Below are 16,092 nucleotides of genomic sequence, written 5' to 3'. Positions count from 1 at the left end.
TTTATTATCATTTTATCTTCAGCATCTATTACAGTAATCTGGTGCAGAGTAAGCTCTCACTTCAACAAACATGTACTGAATAAAAATGAAGTGAACAGCACAGTAATAGGATTGACTTAAAAAAAAAAAGTCGATGAGCATAGGTCAGGCAGAAAATGCATGGAATGTATTGGGTTGGCAAAAAAGTTCATTCTGGCTTTTCCATATGATGTTACGGAAAAACCCAAATGTGAACTATTTGGCCTACCCAATATTATCCCATGAAGCTGTATGAGATGAAAACATATTTTAAGAGAAATTTAAAAGATACTGGTCTAATGTATACATACATTATTAAAGGTGTAAGATTTTTTTTAAATACTAAAACCATCATTCATAGTAATTTTCTCACAAACCATCCCTTACTAGCTTCATAATTGCCAGTGGGACAACTGAATCTGGATAATAGGATCCTAACTGGTCTTCTTCTTTGTAGGCTAACTTCCTCTCTCTAAACTACTTCGATTTACTACTGCTAGAATTAACTTTCTGAAACAATCTGTTGTGTCACAGTCACATGTAAAAATCTTTGAATGCTCCTCACTGCCTAGGGCCCAAGTTCCCTTAGGCTGGTTTTTATAATTCCTTTTTTTTTTTTTTTTTTTTTTAACCCCAGGGCAACCTCTCCTAAAGTGTTTTCCAAAATGTTTGTCCAGACTGCAGCTGGTACAAAGTATAGGTGAGTATTTCCTTCGTGGGTAGAAAAGTATGATGTACTAATTCTGGAAGAATTTGAAGCACTTTTGGAAGGAATACATGGATAGAATGGATACTTACATAAACACATGATACAAAAAAAATTAAACCAAACTACCTAAGAAGCTAGTGTGAATGTCACAAGAAAAAGAACAAAAACTAGAGAAAGACATCAACGACAAGACCAAAAATTTGCAATATGTACACAAAGGGAAACCAATTTTATGTAAAATATAATATAATTTAACACTTTCAAACAAGGGACAGTGTGGTAAATTGCAGAACAACAGATCCCATTCAAAACTACATCCTCTGTTTGAACAGGTATGTACTAAAGAATTTACCTTAACCAGAAAGAGGTCTGGCCTTTGCCATCTGCTACTGGGAGGAAATCTACAGACCCTTGGAATATCCTGCCTGACAAGAGTATCTTCGCTTGCTGGCAGGGTTGGTCACTGAAAAGTCTAACAAGAAGATTTATGATGTTTGAAACAAGCCACATCAGTTCCAGCCTCCAGAGTAACTGGAGACTAAATGTATTAGCCTGAACTTCTGGGAGGAGGGACTGAATACTCACTAAAGGGGAGCCATGCTGATAATATGTCATTGATCCGCAAGGTAAACTCTGGACACCAAAGGCTTGGGTAAGTTTTCCTGGCTAGCAATACCCTTGAGTCTGATCACACATCTTAGCCAGGAGTAGGAAACACTGTCTCTGACACCCTGAAGAGAAGACAACCAGAAGGTTCCCATTTGAGCCACTCCATATTTTGCCCTACTAGGCTTAGGCTCTTATCTTGACTGGATTTAATTTGCATCCTCTTGTTACAATAAAACTTAACAGACTCTTCCTTTGGCTGGTTTTAACTTGTATGCTTTTGATACAATAAAACCATAATCATCAGTATAGTGCTTTTCTGAGTTTTAAGGCCTTCTAGCAAATTACCAATTCTGAAGGAGTCCCTGGGTGACCCCAGAATTGGTAACTGACTGGTCTGAAGTAAGGTGGCCCTGGGGATCTCCAAACTTGTAGCCAGTATCTAAGTAAGGGCAGTCTTGTGGGGACTATGGAGTTGGCCTGAAGTCATTACAGTAAGTTTTTGTCACTATATTTCTTGAGGTGATATAATTTAAACTGTCCTCAAAGTCACACCCCTCAGCAGGAAAGCACCTGACTTCCCGTTAGGCATTACTGCCAAGAGGCTATCAAGAAGTGACAGACTGTAGAATGATGCCACAGTGGCCCTGTTGGTTAATGGGTAAAGGGACCCAGTTAGCCACCACAGAGGAGGCCTTTAATATACATAGAATATCTCTGAACAAGGACAACCCATACTAGGATGGTAAATGGCACTTATGAAGTACCAGAAAAATAGAATGAGATCTTGTTATCCACAATATAAAGAGCATATAACATTTCCTCTATTCTTTATATCAATTTCAAGATGGCACAGAAAGTTCAAAATCATATAAAAATAGGACCTTCAGGTTTATATCTAGACTACTGGATAAAATACCTCAGGTCACAATATTGTGGACTCACCTATACTTCAATTAAAAAAAAAATATTTCAGGAACAAAATAGCAAAAGTGCTATACCTCTGTTGCAGTGGTTATATTTCCTATAATTACTGTTACTCATTTATGAAAAATTAGTTAAAACTAAGCAAAGTAGATTTTAGGTACTGGAAAACCAATGGATTTAAACCAACAGATGATGACTGCAGCTATGAAATTAAAAGACACTTGCTCCTTGGAAGAAAATCTATGACAAACCTAGACAGCATATTAAAAAGCAGAGAGACATTACTTTGCCAACAAAGGTCCATCTAGTCAAAGCTAGGGTTTATCCAGTAGTCATGTATGGATGCGAGAGTTAGATCATAAAGAAGGCTGAGCACCAAAGAATTGATGCTTTTGAACTGTGGTGTTGGAGAAGACTCTTGAGAGTCCCTTGGACAGAAAGGAGATCAAACCAGTCAATCCTAAAGGAAATCAATCCTGAATGTTCATTGGAAGTACTGATGCTGAAGCTGAAGCTCCAATATTTTGGCCACCTGATGAGAAAAGCCAACTCACTGGAAACAACCCTGATGCAGGGACACACTGAAGGCAGGAGGAGAAGGGGACAACAGAAGACAAGATGGTTAATGGCGTCACCAATTCAATGGAAATGAGGTTGAGCAAACTGGGAGATGGTGGACAGGGAAGCCTGGAACGCTACGGTTCATGGAGTCACAAAGAGTCAGACACGGCTAAGAGACTGAATGACAACAAATCACCATCCTGAATTTATTACCCTTGTTTCTAAGCATATAAAACTATGGGCCATTCAAGATTCTACTTAAAAATAACATTAAAAAAAAAAAAAAAACCTCTTTGGGAACCTCCTAGAATCAGTAATAAAATCTATTCTACTTATACCTTGATAAAACACTGATTTACAGTGCACTAAGATTTAGAAAAGATGACCCAGGTATATGGGTATCTGAAATGTCATTTTTTGCTTTCCCTGAATAAAATCAGTCTAAAAGATGGAGGGAACCCACAGCTCAAGCTGGGAGAGGCTCTCATTAATTCCAAACAAAATACAGCAGTCATGTACTCCATACCATAAACAACACTGGTCTAATATGCCTAAAAGGAATCCTAAACATAAATAAGATTTTCCCTTAAATTCCTGTCTTCTCAGACCAAAAAAAAAAAAAAAAAATCCAGGTATTCTGAACCTCCTGGTGCCATACATCTGGACTTAGTATAGTTAATTATCTCACCTCAAACAGCTAGAATTAAAAGCTACTACATTCTTGGTTCATTGACGGTTTGGTTTTTCTGGTCATTCCATCATAATTAAGGGGTAGCCATATTTTCTTCCCTCTAGTTGTTTAAAAACAAACAGCAACACATTCTTAAGCTTATTTCTGAACATGAACAATGACTAACTCATCTTCTCTCCATCCTCCTTCACCATCCAAGTCTCTTCTTCCAACCTGTGTCCCTACAACCTGTTAGTCTTAAAATATTCTGCCTGTACAGAAGAGATGATTCAGAATTTAACAGTTCACTTTCTCTATTTAAATGTAATCTCTGTGAGGCGAAGTATCATGCCTAATTGTTCATGTATTTTAAGCACCTAAAAACACAGTCAAATACACTATCATTTAAAAAGTCAATAGATTGAAGAACATAAGCTCAAGGTGTCAGGTTAACCAGAAGCACTAACTTTATTTCATCCAAGTGGAATCATATACAGTTATCCTAATGCACATTTACTGACAAAATAAGGCTATGAAAGTAGCAAACAATTCATTATGTCTATGATAACACAGTTTAAAACTGTGCCACTGTACTGCAGAAAACTTAATCAATAGGAGAAAATAATTTTGGTAAATACATACTGAGAATAATTTTAATAAAATTAAGTTGTAACTCCTAAAACCAGTAATAAATATAATTTTGCAAAGTTCAATCATACTTTTTTAAAGAGAATCCTATTTAAGTCTCCAAAACCATTTATGTGACCAGATATTTTCTTTTCCTTTTCAGGTTCACTGTAAATAGAAGAAAAGTAGACTTCCCTCAAATTTGTCAATGGGTAAAATTATATCCACAGTAAAGAGTTCAAAAAGGATGATATAGGACTTCCAAATTTGTCCAGTGGTTACGAATCCGGCTCGCAATGCACGAGTCACAGGTTCAATCCCTGGTCTGGGAACTAAGGTCTCATGTGCTGCACGGCAACTAAGCCCACAAGTTACAACTAAAGAAAGCCCACCTGCAGCAACAAAGAGCCCCTGCGCCGCAACAAAGACCCAGCACAGCCAAACATAAAAATAATAATAATAAAATTAAAAAGATAATGGTACTATTCCTTTAATATCTTCAACTTATTTTCTTCTGGTTTATAATTCAACAAACATGGCAAATTACTGTAAGATTTTAATTTAGAAATATATAGCTGTTACTATAATACCTATAATTAGAGCAAATATTTAATGAGTACTGCTTTTCCTTAAGTATCCCCCAAAAGTATATTTTTATAAACTTTTAAAAGATAAAGGGGGTTTAAACCTTTATAAACCATCCTTTTTTTAATTTCTAAAATGACTTCTGAGCATTTCAAATGAACTATAGAAAAGAGAAAGTTGTCAAGAGGAAGGTTTGAAGTAGGAAGAGTCTATTACACTAACAGATACAGTAACAGAGAAGGCAATGTGGGGCTCAGGGATTAAACAGCCCCAAGAAGAAAGAATGAAAAGAGCAAGTTCTAATAGAGGTGCTTGAAGAACTCATGCATTGAATAAAACATGTTCCACATAACCCTCACCCTGATGGTAGGCTCTCATAGAAATTTAAAGCTATTTCCAAGACTTTACTTTTTCACTTTAAATAAAGAGCTCTAATCCTTGGTCATCATATCCATCAGCTACTCTAACTTTAACCTTAATTGTTCAATTCTGTCTATCAAACTCACAACAAGGACTTCAACACTTGGATCATGGTCATCTTCATGTATGCCACCATCCTACAGGTCCACTTATATATGGGTTTTTGGTAAAATAAATATGTACTACAGTACCTTATGATCAACGGTTCATTGAATCCAAGGATGTAGAACCACAGATAAAGGAGGCCGACTGCAAAGTTTTATTGGAATTTCCAACTCCATGGGGGGCCAGAGCCCCAAACCGCCATGTAATTCAAGGATCAACGATATTCTATACTCATCTTCTATCATAATAGTACACTGTTGCTTCCCAGAAAACACATATTAGGATTAGTTCATCTGTTACTCTACAATCAAATCAAGTTCTTCAGTGCTTCACTTGCACCCCGTGAAGTCATCACAGACCAAATATTCTATGACTAAACATTATACAATACATATTCAAATATATTTACTATTGTCCTAAGTAGTAAAGCACATAAAATAAGAAGCCCCAATTCCATTTTCCTAGATATTTTATAAACTATTTTAAAATTTTATTGCAATTCTTCAACAATGACACAATATTTTACTTTTGGTTAAGACTGGCCCTATTTGTGGTATAAAAATGACTAGATGTGCATTCAATAACCAAGGGATATAATCTAACCAAATATATATATATAACAAATGTCCCTAGTTTTCCTAATCCACTGCAAAAGGTTACATTTTCAAAACCATGTCCCAAAGTCCATTCTAACTCTTTCCAATTCTTAGGGGAGAATTGAAACACATATTATAGGTTTTAAGAAAGTCTGGAATTGTTAATTATTTACTCTTTGAGCAATGTGATGAGAGTTGTGAGGTTTTTTACTTTAGGAAAAAAAAAAAAAGATGTACTATAGACATTACTTTTAAACTCATGTGCTGGAACTAAGTACCCTCCATCATTTCAACAATGACCAACAGAAGGTTCACTTAATTTTCTATGTAACTGCAAAAGACAAAAGCTATTATTTAACCTTAATCTTTCATTTTAAAATTCTAATAAAACTACAAGGTCGGACACTGATACAAAATTACTGGCTCACACCAATGAGAGACACACACTTAAAAAAAAGGGGGGGGGGGTTCAGTTGAATTTGAAAATGTGTTATAAGTCAATCCTGTGCTACTATAAGTTAACCTATAGTAAATTCACACCCACACCTGGTTAGAGGAATTAATCTATCAGACTTTTTAGAAAAGAAACTGCCTCCTAATCACTTTGCTGCTGCTGCTACTGCTGCTAAGTCGCTTCAGTCGTGTCCGACTCTGTGCGACCCCATAGACGGCAGCCACCAGGCTCCTCTGTCCCTGGGATTCTCCAGGCAAGAATACCGGAGTGGGTTGCCATTTCCTTCTCCAATGCATGAAAGTGAAAGCAAAGTCGCTCAGTTGTGCCCGACTCTTAGCTACCAGGCCCCTCCGTCCATGGGATTTTCCAGGCAAGAGTACTGGAGTGGGGTTCCATTGCCTTCTCTCCCTAATCACTTTAGAGGACAATAATTACTTTTTCCTTCTGAATCCATAGTACTAATATCTATCTCCTGAATGTTGATGGTAAAAAAAGAAGTTTAGCTGCTATTCTGAGCAAACAGATGGCAATTTCCCCATATTACAACTTTGAGTCCATAGAAATGTTTAAAATATATTTGGTACCACATATAAATGATCTCTTCACATTTCAGTGAACAAGATTTACTACCCCAAAAGAAGTTTCCTGGAACAATAAATTTTGAGGTTCACTATACAAAAGCAATTAAGAGCTCTCTTTATTACACATTACTGTGATTTTCTTAAATTCTCCTCTGAAATGGTAAATGAATGAGACTGAAAGTATCCATTAGGCCATATTCAATTTCGGTGATGAATGACGTATTAATAGACTAGATAGTACAAAACTGAACACCAGAAATATGAGAATACATAAAGTTAGCCTCATTTCATCTTGCGATTTCCTTTAAACCAAAACAGTTTTACCATTATGTCTGTAATAACGTAAAAAATGAGGCATAATCACTGAAAACCTCTATGTGTGAAGAACAGTTCTTCAAATTTAAACAAAGGTTTTTCCCTTCTCTTGAACCACAGTTGCAATAGCAAACTCTCAAAGGTACTTTTTCTTTTACTATATATATAAACAATACAATGATAAAGTCATATAACATTTGTATATATAAATAACACATCTTATGGCTAGATTTTCTTTATGAACTACTAGTCTAGACAAACACTTAAGAACTATAAATTTATATTTAAGGATAAAATAAGAAAAGAAAGAAAAGTAAGGCAATACCTAGAAAATTAATCTGAATGCCAGATGAAATACGTGTATATATACATAAAACCTAAACTTCCTAGCTAGCAGAGTATGCAAGAAAATAACAGATGAATATTTATAAAATCCTTATTAAACTAGATGAGTATAAGCTCTTGAAAAATTAGGTGCAATTAAAAAAAGTTTTTGTAATTCTGTTTAATCTTCTCAAAAGTTATTAGAAATCTTCATATTTATTACTTTCATCCTACACATCAAATATTTTACTTTCAAAACAGTAATAAATCATTGAAAAATATTTTCCACAGAATTTTAGTAAAGCAACTAAACTGGACATGTGAAAGTAAAATGACTCCAAGAAGAGAAAAGCAAAAAAAATTATTGCTAGAAACTTTTAAGAGATTATTAGGTCTTTCTTTTTCCTGTTTGTTTGTTTTTTTTTTCTGTTTTAACTTGAGAGAGATAAAAGGAATGGAGTCTTCCTTAACTTTTTTTTAAATTAATTAATTCATTTTAATTGGAGGCTAATTACTTTACAATGATGTAGTGATTTTTGACATGAATCACCCAATGGGTGTACATGTGTCTCCCATTCTGAACCCCCCTCCCACCTCCCTCCCCATCCCATCCCTCAGGGTCATCCCAGTGCACCAGCCCTGAGTACCCTGTCTCATGCATCGAACCAGGACTGGCTATCTATTTCACATATGGTAATATACATGTTTCAATGGTATTCTCTCAAATCATCCCACCCCTGCCTTCTCCCAGAGTCCAAAAGTCTGTTCTTTACATCTGTGTCTCTTTTGCTGTCTTGCATGTAGGGTCATCGTTACCATCTTTCTAAATTCTGTTTATATGCGCTAATATACTGTATTGGTGTTTTTCTTTCTGACTTACTTCACTTTGTATAATAGGCTCCAGTTTCATCGACCTCATTAGAACTGATTTAAATGCATTCTTTTTAATAGCTGGGTATTGGGGGCAGGAGGAGAAGGGGACGACAGAGGATGAGATGGATGAATGGCACCACTGACTCGATGGACATGAGTCTGGGTGAACTCCGGGAGTTGGTGATGGACAGGGAGGCCTGGCATGTTGCAATTCATGGGGTCGAAGAGAGTCGGACATGACTGAGCGACTGAACTAAACTGAACTGAACATTCCATTGTGTATATGTACCACAGCTTTCTTATCCATTCGTCTGCCAATGGACACCTAGGTTGCTTCCACGTCCTAGCTGTTGTAAACAGTGCTGCAACGAACATTGGGGTACACCTGTCACTTTCAATTCTGGTTTCCTTGGTGTATATGCCCAGATTGCTGGGTTGTATGGTAGTTCTATTTCCAGTTTTTTTTTAGGGATCTCCACACTGTTCTCCATAGAGGCTGTACTAGCTTGCATTCCCACCAACAGTGTAAGAGGGCTCCCTTTTCTCCACACTCTCTCCAGCACTTATTGTTTGTAGACATTTTGAAAGCAGCCATTCTGACCGGCATGAGATGGTACCTCGTGGTTTTAATTTGTATTTCTCTGATAATGAGTGATGTTGAGCATCTTTTCATGTGTTTGTTAGCCATCTGTATGTCTTCTTTAGATAAATGTTGGTTTAGTTCTTTGGCCCATTTGTTGACTGGGTCATTTATTTTTCTGGAATTGAGCTGTAGGAGCTGCTTGTATATTTTTGAGATTAATTCTTTGTCAGTTGCTTTGTTTGCTATTATTTTCTCCCATTCTGAAGGCTGTCTTCTCACCTTGCTTATAGTTTCCTTTATTGTGCAAAAGCTTTTAAGTTTAATTAGGTCCCATTTCAGAGAAGGTGATGGCACCCCACTCCAGTACTCTTGCCTGGAAAACCCCATGGACAGAGGAGCCTGGTAGGCTGTAGTCCATGGGGTCGCAAAGAGTCGGACAGGACTGACCGACTTCGCTTTCACTTTTCACTTTCATGCATTGGAGAAGGAAATGGCAACCCACTCCAGTGTTCTTGCCTGGAGAATCCCAGGGACGGGGGAGCCTGGTGGGCTGCCGTCTATGGGATTGCACAGAGTCAGACATGACTGAAGCGACTTAGCAGCAGCAGCAGCAGCAGCAGGTCCCATTTGTTTGTTTTTGCTTTTATTTCCATTACTCTGGGAGGTGGGTCATAGAGGATCCTGCTGTGATTTATGTCAGAGAGTGTTTTGCCTATGTTCTCCTCTAAGAGTTTTATAGTATCTGGTCTTATGTTTGGATCTTTGATCCATTTTATTTTTGTGTATGGTGTTAGAAAGTGTTCTAGTTTTACTCTTTTACCGTGGTTGACCAGTTCTCCCAGTACCACTTGTTAAAGAGATTGTCTTTTCTTCATTGTATAGTCTTGCCTCTTTGTCAAAGATAAGATGTCCATAGGTGCATGGATTTATATCTGGGCTGCTTTGTTCCATTAATCTATATTTCTGTCTTTGTGCCAGTACCATACTGTCTTGATGACTGTTGATTTGTAGTATAGTCTGAAGTCGGGCAGGTTGATACCTCCAGTTCCATTCTTCTTTCTCAAGATTGCTTTGGCTAGTCAAGGTTTTTTGTATTTCCATACAAATTGTGAAATTATTTGTTCTAGTTTTCCAAAAAATACCATTGGTAGCTTCATAGGGATTGCATTGTGGAAAAGGCAATGGTACCCCACTCCAGTACTCTTGCCTGGAAAATCCCATGGACAGAGGAGCCTGGTAAGCTGCAGTCCATGGGGTCATGAAGAGTTGGACACGACTGAGTGACTTCCCTTTCACTTTTCACTTTCATGCATTGGAGAAGGAAATGGCAACCCACTCCAGTGTTCTTGCCTGGAGAATCCCAGGGACAGGATGCCGTCTATGGGGTCACACAGTCAGACACTACTGAAGTGATTTAGCAGCAGTAGCAGCAGCAGGGATTGCACTGAATCTATAGATTGCTTTGAGTAGTACACTCATTTTCACTATATTGATTCTTTTGATCCATGAACATGGTATATTTCTCCATCTATTTGTGTCATTTTTGAGTTCTTTCATCAGTGTTTTATAGTTTTCTATATATAGGTCTTTTGTTTCTTTAGGTACATTTATTCCTAAGTGTTTTATTCTTTTTGTTGCACTGATGAATGAAATTGTTTCCTTAATTTCTCTTTCTGTTTTCTCATTGTTAGTATATAGGAATGCAAGGGATTTCTGTGTGTTAATTTTATATCCTGCAACTTTACTATATTCATTGATTAGCTCTAGTAGTGTTCTGGTGGTGTCTTTAGGGTTTTCTATGTAGAGGATCATGTCATCTGCAAACAGTGAAAGTTTTACTTCTTCTTTTATAATCTGGATTCCTTTTATTTCTTTTTCTTTTTTTTATTGCTGTGGCTAAAACTTCCAAAACTATGTTGAATAGTAGGGGTGAGAGTGGGCACCCTTGTCTTGTTCCTGACTTTGGGGGAAATGCTTTCAATTTTTCACCACTGAGGATAATGTCTGCTGTGGGTTTATCATATATGGCTTTTATTATGTTGAGGTATGTTCCTTCTATGCCTGCTTTCTGGAGGGTTTTTATCGTAAATGGATATTGAATTTTGTCAAAGGCTTTCTCTGCATTTATTGAGATAATCATATGGTTTTTATCTTTCAATTTGTTAATGTGGTGTATCACATTGATTGATTTGAAAATACTGAAGAATCCTTGCATCCCTGGGATAAAGCCCACTTGATCATGATTTATGATCTTTTTAATATGTTGTTGGATTCTGTTTGCTAGAATTTTGTCAAGGATTTTTTGCATCTGTGTTCATCAGTGATATTGGCCTGTAGTTTTCTTTTTTTGTTGCCTCTTTGTCTGGTTTTGGTATTAGGGTGACTGGTGACCTCATAGAATGAGTCTGGAAGTCTACCTTCCTCTGTAATTTTCTGGAAGAGTCTGAGTAGGATAGATGTTAGCTCTTCTCTAAATTTTTGGTAGAATTTACCTGTGAAGCCATCTGGTCCTGGGTTTTTGTTTGTTGGAAGGTTTTTTATTACAGTTTTGATTTCTGTGCTTGTGATGGGTCTGTTAAGATTTTATATTTCTTCCTGGTTCAGTTTTGGAAGGTTATACTTTTCTAAGAATTCATCCATTTCTTCCAAGTTGTCCATTTTATTGGCTGATAGTAGTCTCTTATGATCCTTCATATTTCTTTGTTGTCTGTTGTGATTTCTCCATTTTCATTTCTAATTTTGTTGCATTTGATTCTTCTCCCTTTTTTTATTGATGAGTCTGGCTAATTGTTTGTCTAGTTTATTTATCTTCTCAAAGAACCAGCTTTTAGCTTTGTTCATTTTTGCTACAGTCTCCTTTGTTGCTTTTTTCATTTATTTCTGCCCTAATTTTTATGATTTCTTTCCTTCTACTAACCCTGGGGTTCTTCATTTCTTCCTTTTCTAATTGCTTTAGGTGTAAAGTTAGGTTATTTATTTTTCTCTTGTTTCTTGAGGTATTGCTTATCTTCTTTTTTAATCAACCATAATTTCCTAAAACCATTCAAGATTGATGCCTTCCATGGTCTAGCTAAATGCTAACTACATACACCCCTCGAGGGAACATAACTACTCATAAGAGAAAGGTATGGAGTGGAGGGAGGCAAACAAGCAGGAAATGAAGACAACTTAGTAGAAATAACTTGGCAGAAACAGAACTTTGCAAATGGGAGATAATCCAAGTTCAGGCTTAGTCATATGAAAGAGAAAAATGGGGAGTGTACTAAAGAAGACAGCTATGCAAGTGTGATGGCAGGAGGTAGATAAGAACTCTCTGCACCTTCCTTTCAATTTTGTCATGAACCTAAAACTGTTCTAAAAAATAAAGCCTTTTCAAAAGATAATAATAATATATTAAGACTAAGTAGGGCTTATCCCAGGAACAAAAGAAAGCTTCAACGTTAAGATATATTTCTGCTTAATTCATAAAATAAATAAAACTAAGCTGGAAAGAAAACTATATTCTAGCTATATGTTTACAGTAGATAAAAAGCTATTTGACCACACTGAACACCTAATCTTGATTAAAAGTAAAATAATAAACAAAATGCAGAAAGAGAAGTCAATGAAAACACAAAGGCCTACAATAGCCAAAACAACTTTAAAAAAGAAGTACCAAGTTGGAAGATTAAGTCTGTCTGATTTCAAGATTTATTATAAACAAAAGTAGTCAAGACATTACCACCACAAAGATAGATAATACAGATCAAGGGCACAGAAGAAAGCCTTTAGCAATAGGCCCAAACATACATGACAACTTATTTTTTATAAAGATGCAAAAGGAATTCAATGAAAAAAAAAGGATCATCTCATTAATACTTGGTGCAGGAACAACTGGATATCCAAATGCAAAACAAACAAAACCTATCAACAGGCTAAAAATAACCCTAATGTCTATGACTATGGATTAGTTAAGTAAAGTATGGTATAATGATAAGATGGAAATTTGTGCATCTATTAAAAAAAAAGATTGAAGGAGATCTCTATGTACCAAAACTGGCACAAAGACGACTCAAGATAAATTTTTAAGTTAAAAAAAAAAATGGCAAAGTATAGGAAAGGAAGTCAAGAATCACCTCCTGGGTAAGGGTGGTAAGAATATAAATAAATGTACTTGCTTGTATAAAGAAATTCTGATGGATACAATAAACGCTGATAGCAATGGTTACTCTTCTAAGACGATAAACAGAAACTATCTATTGTCTGACTTTAAAAATTTTGTTAACCATATTTAATCTATTGATATAATTCTTTTTTAACTGGCCTTCAAACTGGAAATTCAAATAAAATTGTAATTTAAGAAACTGCTACTTATTAATACTATTTAGGATGCTGCGTTCTAACATCTATGCATGTATATTAAGTTAAAAATTGAACAACTCATTATCCCTTCACTAGTTTGACGGATCAAATTAGACAAAATGAAGAGGCTGTTTATAGAGCTTGTGCTAATAAAGTTCTAAAATCAGTTATGTTCAAGATTTTATGAATAGACAGAAATGAAATTCTACTTTTTTCTACCCAAAAGTACACACTTTTCAGAATTATAGTTTGTTTAAAACTATCTAAAACCTAGCCTTCCTCATAGAAATGATACATATTTCCCTGCTGCAGGAACAACTGGATATCCATATGCAAAACAAACAAAAACCTATCAACCTGCTAAAAATAACCCTAATGTCTATGACTATGGATTAGTTAAGTAAAGTATGGTATAATGATAAGATGGAAATCTATGCATCTATAAAAAAAAAGATCGAAGGAGATCTCTATGTACCAAAACTGGCACAAAGGAGACTCAAGATAAATTGAATGCTGCATCATTCATAATATCACTACTTTATAATTCCCATTAACAAAGATAAAAATAATAAGAATCTCCAGAGCAATAACCTGTCAACCATAGCTACTATTCTATAACTGGTGTTACCACAGCCTGCTTTAGACCTACTCTGCTATAAAACGTGCTTTCTCTCTGTATTCCACAACTCTACACCTTGGTAAGAGAAACTGAGAACAAAAAATAACAGAAATAACTAAAAAAGGAAGGAAAGGTGACATACTTAAAATGCCAAATATTAGAACTGCTTTAAAAGAATTTCCTATGATAATTTCAAAGGGGGATTTCATAAAGCACAAAGGAAAATAAGAGCATCATGTTTTTCTACTGAAAAACTACGAGAAGTTGTTCACCATAACTGCTTAAGATCCCTGAAGAACAATTTTCTAAGCATTTCTAAGCAGCACTGATTCTGACTAATAAAACTACACTAACACGTTTTCTTAAACGCTAAACTTTGAATTATGGCAACACAAGCTGTCAAAATGGTTTTTTTAAAAAATGAATGCAAACTGAAAGAATCTGGTTTCTGCTCAACTTTTATGCTTTATTAATAATTTAGAAAATATTTCTATAAGGGTACAAAGCTGAAACTCCAATACTTTGGCCACCTGATGCAAAGGGCTGACTCATTGGAAAAGACCCTGATGCTGGGAAAGATTGAGGGCAGGAGGAGAAGGGGACAACAGAGGATAAGATGGTTGGATGGCATCACCGACTCGATGGACATGGGTTTGTGTGGACTCTGGGAGTTGGTGATGGACAGGGAGGCCTAGCGTGCTGCGGTTCATGGGGTCGCAAAGAGTCAGATACGACTGAACAACTGAACTGAACTGAACATAACTCCAGTTAGCAGATTTCCATGAAGGGTGTGATCTGCACTAAATGTTAACATTATCCTTACCCTACCAACTGGGCAGGGCACAGAAGTGTATGGCTCTTATAGGCACCCCTATTCCTGCAGCCAAAACAGACTAAAGGCAAGCAGTGAACTATAGGAAGGCTGTGGCACCAGAAGTCAACCAACGGGACCATGCCAAGCAGGCATTACGCAAAATGTGAAAGTGTAAATTTGTATCTGTTGAAAAAAAAAGATAGGCATTCAACAGGGCTAAGATTATTGCTAATATTATATCCAAGGCCTAATACCAAATTGAGCAGACTTGAGCAGAAGCAGTTCAAATACAACACAAACTTACATCATCCAACGTGTGAGATTATACCAGAAAAAAATTTAAAACATGTAATTGCTCATGTTGCTTTATTTCCTGTATTCCTCTATCCTAACCACCCCTCTTCTGAAACATAATAATTCCATGGTGCATCTTTACTGTCAAATACTATGCAGCAATTACAAATCTCTTTGCATGACATGGAAATATTTCCAAGTAGTATTTCCAAGTACTGTTAAGTGAAATAAATCCAGAATATTTAGTATGATGCATTTTCAGTGTCAAAACAACAAAAAAGCAATAACAAAAGAAAACTCTCCATGTACATATATACATCCATATATATAAATTAGTTTTTTAAATAAGACTACACACTAAACACTGTTGACCTTCAGAAGGCCTAACGGGTGATTTTCACTTTATATAATTCTATTCTCTTCACAGTTTTTTAAAAAACATAAACTAACAACCATGAATCAAATACTATTATGAGAAAAAAGGAACAACTTAAGTTTCCATCACTAAAATCTTACCAAGATAAAGTAGATAAACAATGACCTACTGTACAGCACAAAGAACTATATTCAACATTATACAATAACCTATAATGAAAAAGAATATATATACATATATATGTAACTGAATTAATTTGCTGTGCACCCAAAACTAACACAAAATTGTAAATCAATTATATTTAAATTAAAAAAAAAACAGAATTTTGTCAATGTGCAGACTTGAGATTTCACATGTCTGTCCAAAACAGTGCTAATATTCAAGTAATTTCTGGAAAAATCAAGACAAGAGGGCCTCAAAATGTCATTCATATTCCTTTCACAAGTTAAATTTTGATACACTGTAAGTACTAATTAGAAAACTTTACCTTTCTTGAAGCATAGATGTCAAAAAATGGCTTATGTCTGACACTGAATGGTTCCTGTGTTTTGTCAATGAGCCCTGTCTTCATTTTTTCATGTCGAGGATTTATTATTTCTCTTTCTATACACTGAAGACGAATATTAAAATCACAATCTCCAACCGGCTGTGCCTGAATTAAACCAGACAATTATTTAAATTTCAACACTAAAAA

At 35.8% G+C, this 16,092-nt stretch overlaps 1 protein-coding gene across 4 annotated transcripts in view; it reads right to left on the bottom strand.

The window, feature by feature from the left end:
* The window catches only part of RNGTT (RNA guanylyltransferase and 5'-phosphatase), a 239,108-nt gene that overhangs the window by 130,061 nt on the left and 92,955 nt on the right, over positions 1-16,092 (bottom strand). For all 4 annotated transcript variants that reach the window (XM_055535521.1, XM_055535520.1, XM_055535517.1 and 1 more), the window contains one exon: positions 15,886-16,050. In XM_055535521.1, coding sequence (XP_055391496.1) covers positions 15,886-16,050 — 165 coding nt within the window. The remainder of the gene's footprint in view (positions 1-15,885; positions 16,051-16,092) is intronic.

This window comes from Bubalus kerabau, chromosome 9 (genome assembly GCF_029407905.1).
Source record: "Bubalus kerabau isolate K-KA32 ecotype Philippines breed swamp buffalo chromosome 9, PCC_UOA_SB_1v2, whole genome shotgun sequence".
In the NCBI taxonomy this organism is placed as follows: Eukaryota; Metazoa; Chordata; class Mammalia; order Artiodactyla; family Bovidae; genus Bubalus; species Bubalus kerabau.
Note: the sequence above shows the minus strand (reverse complement) of the source record. Positions and strands in the feature narration are given on the sequence as shown.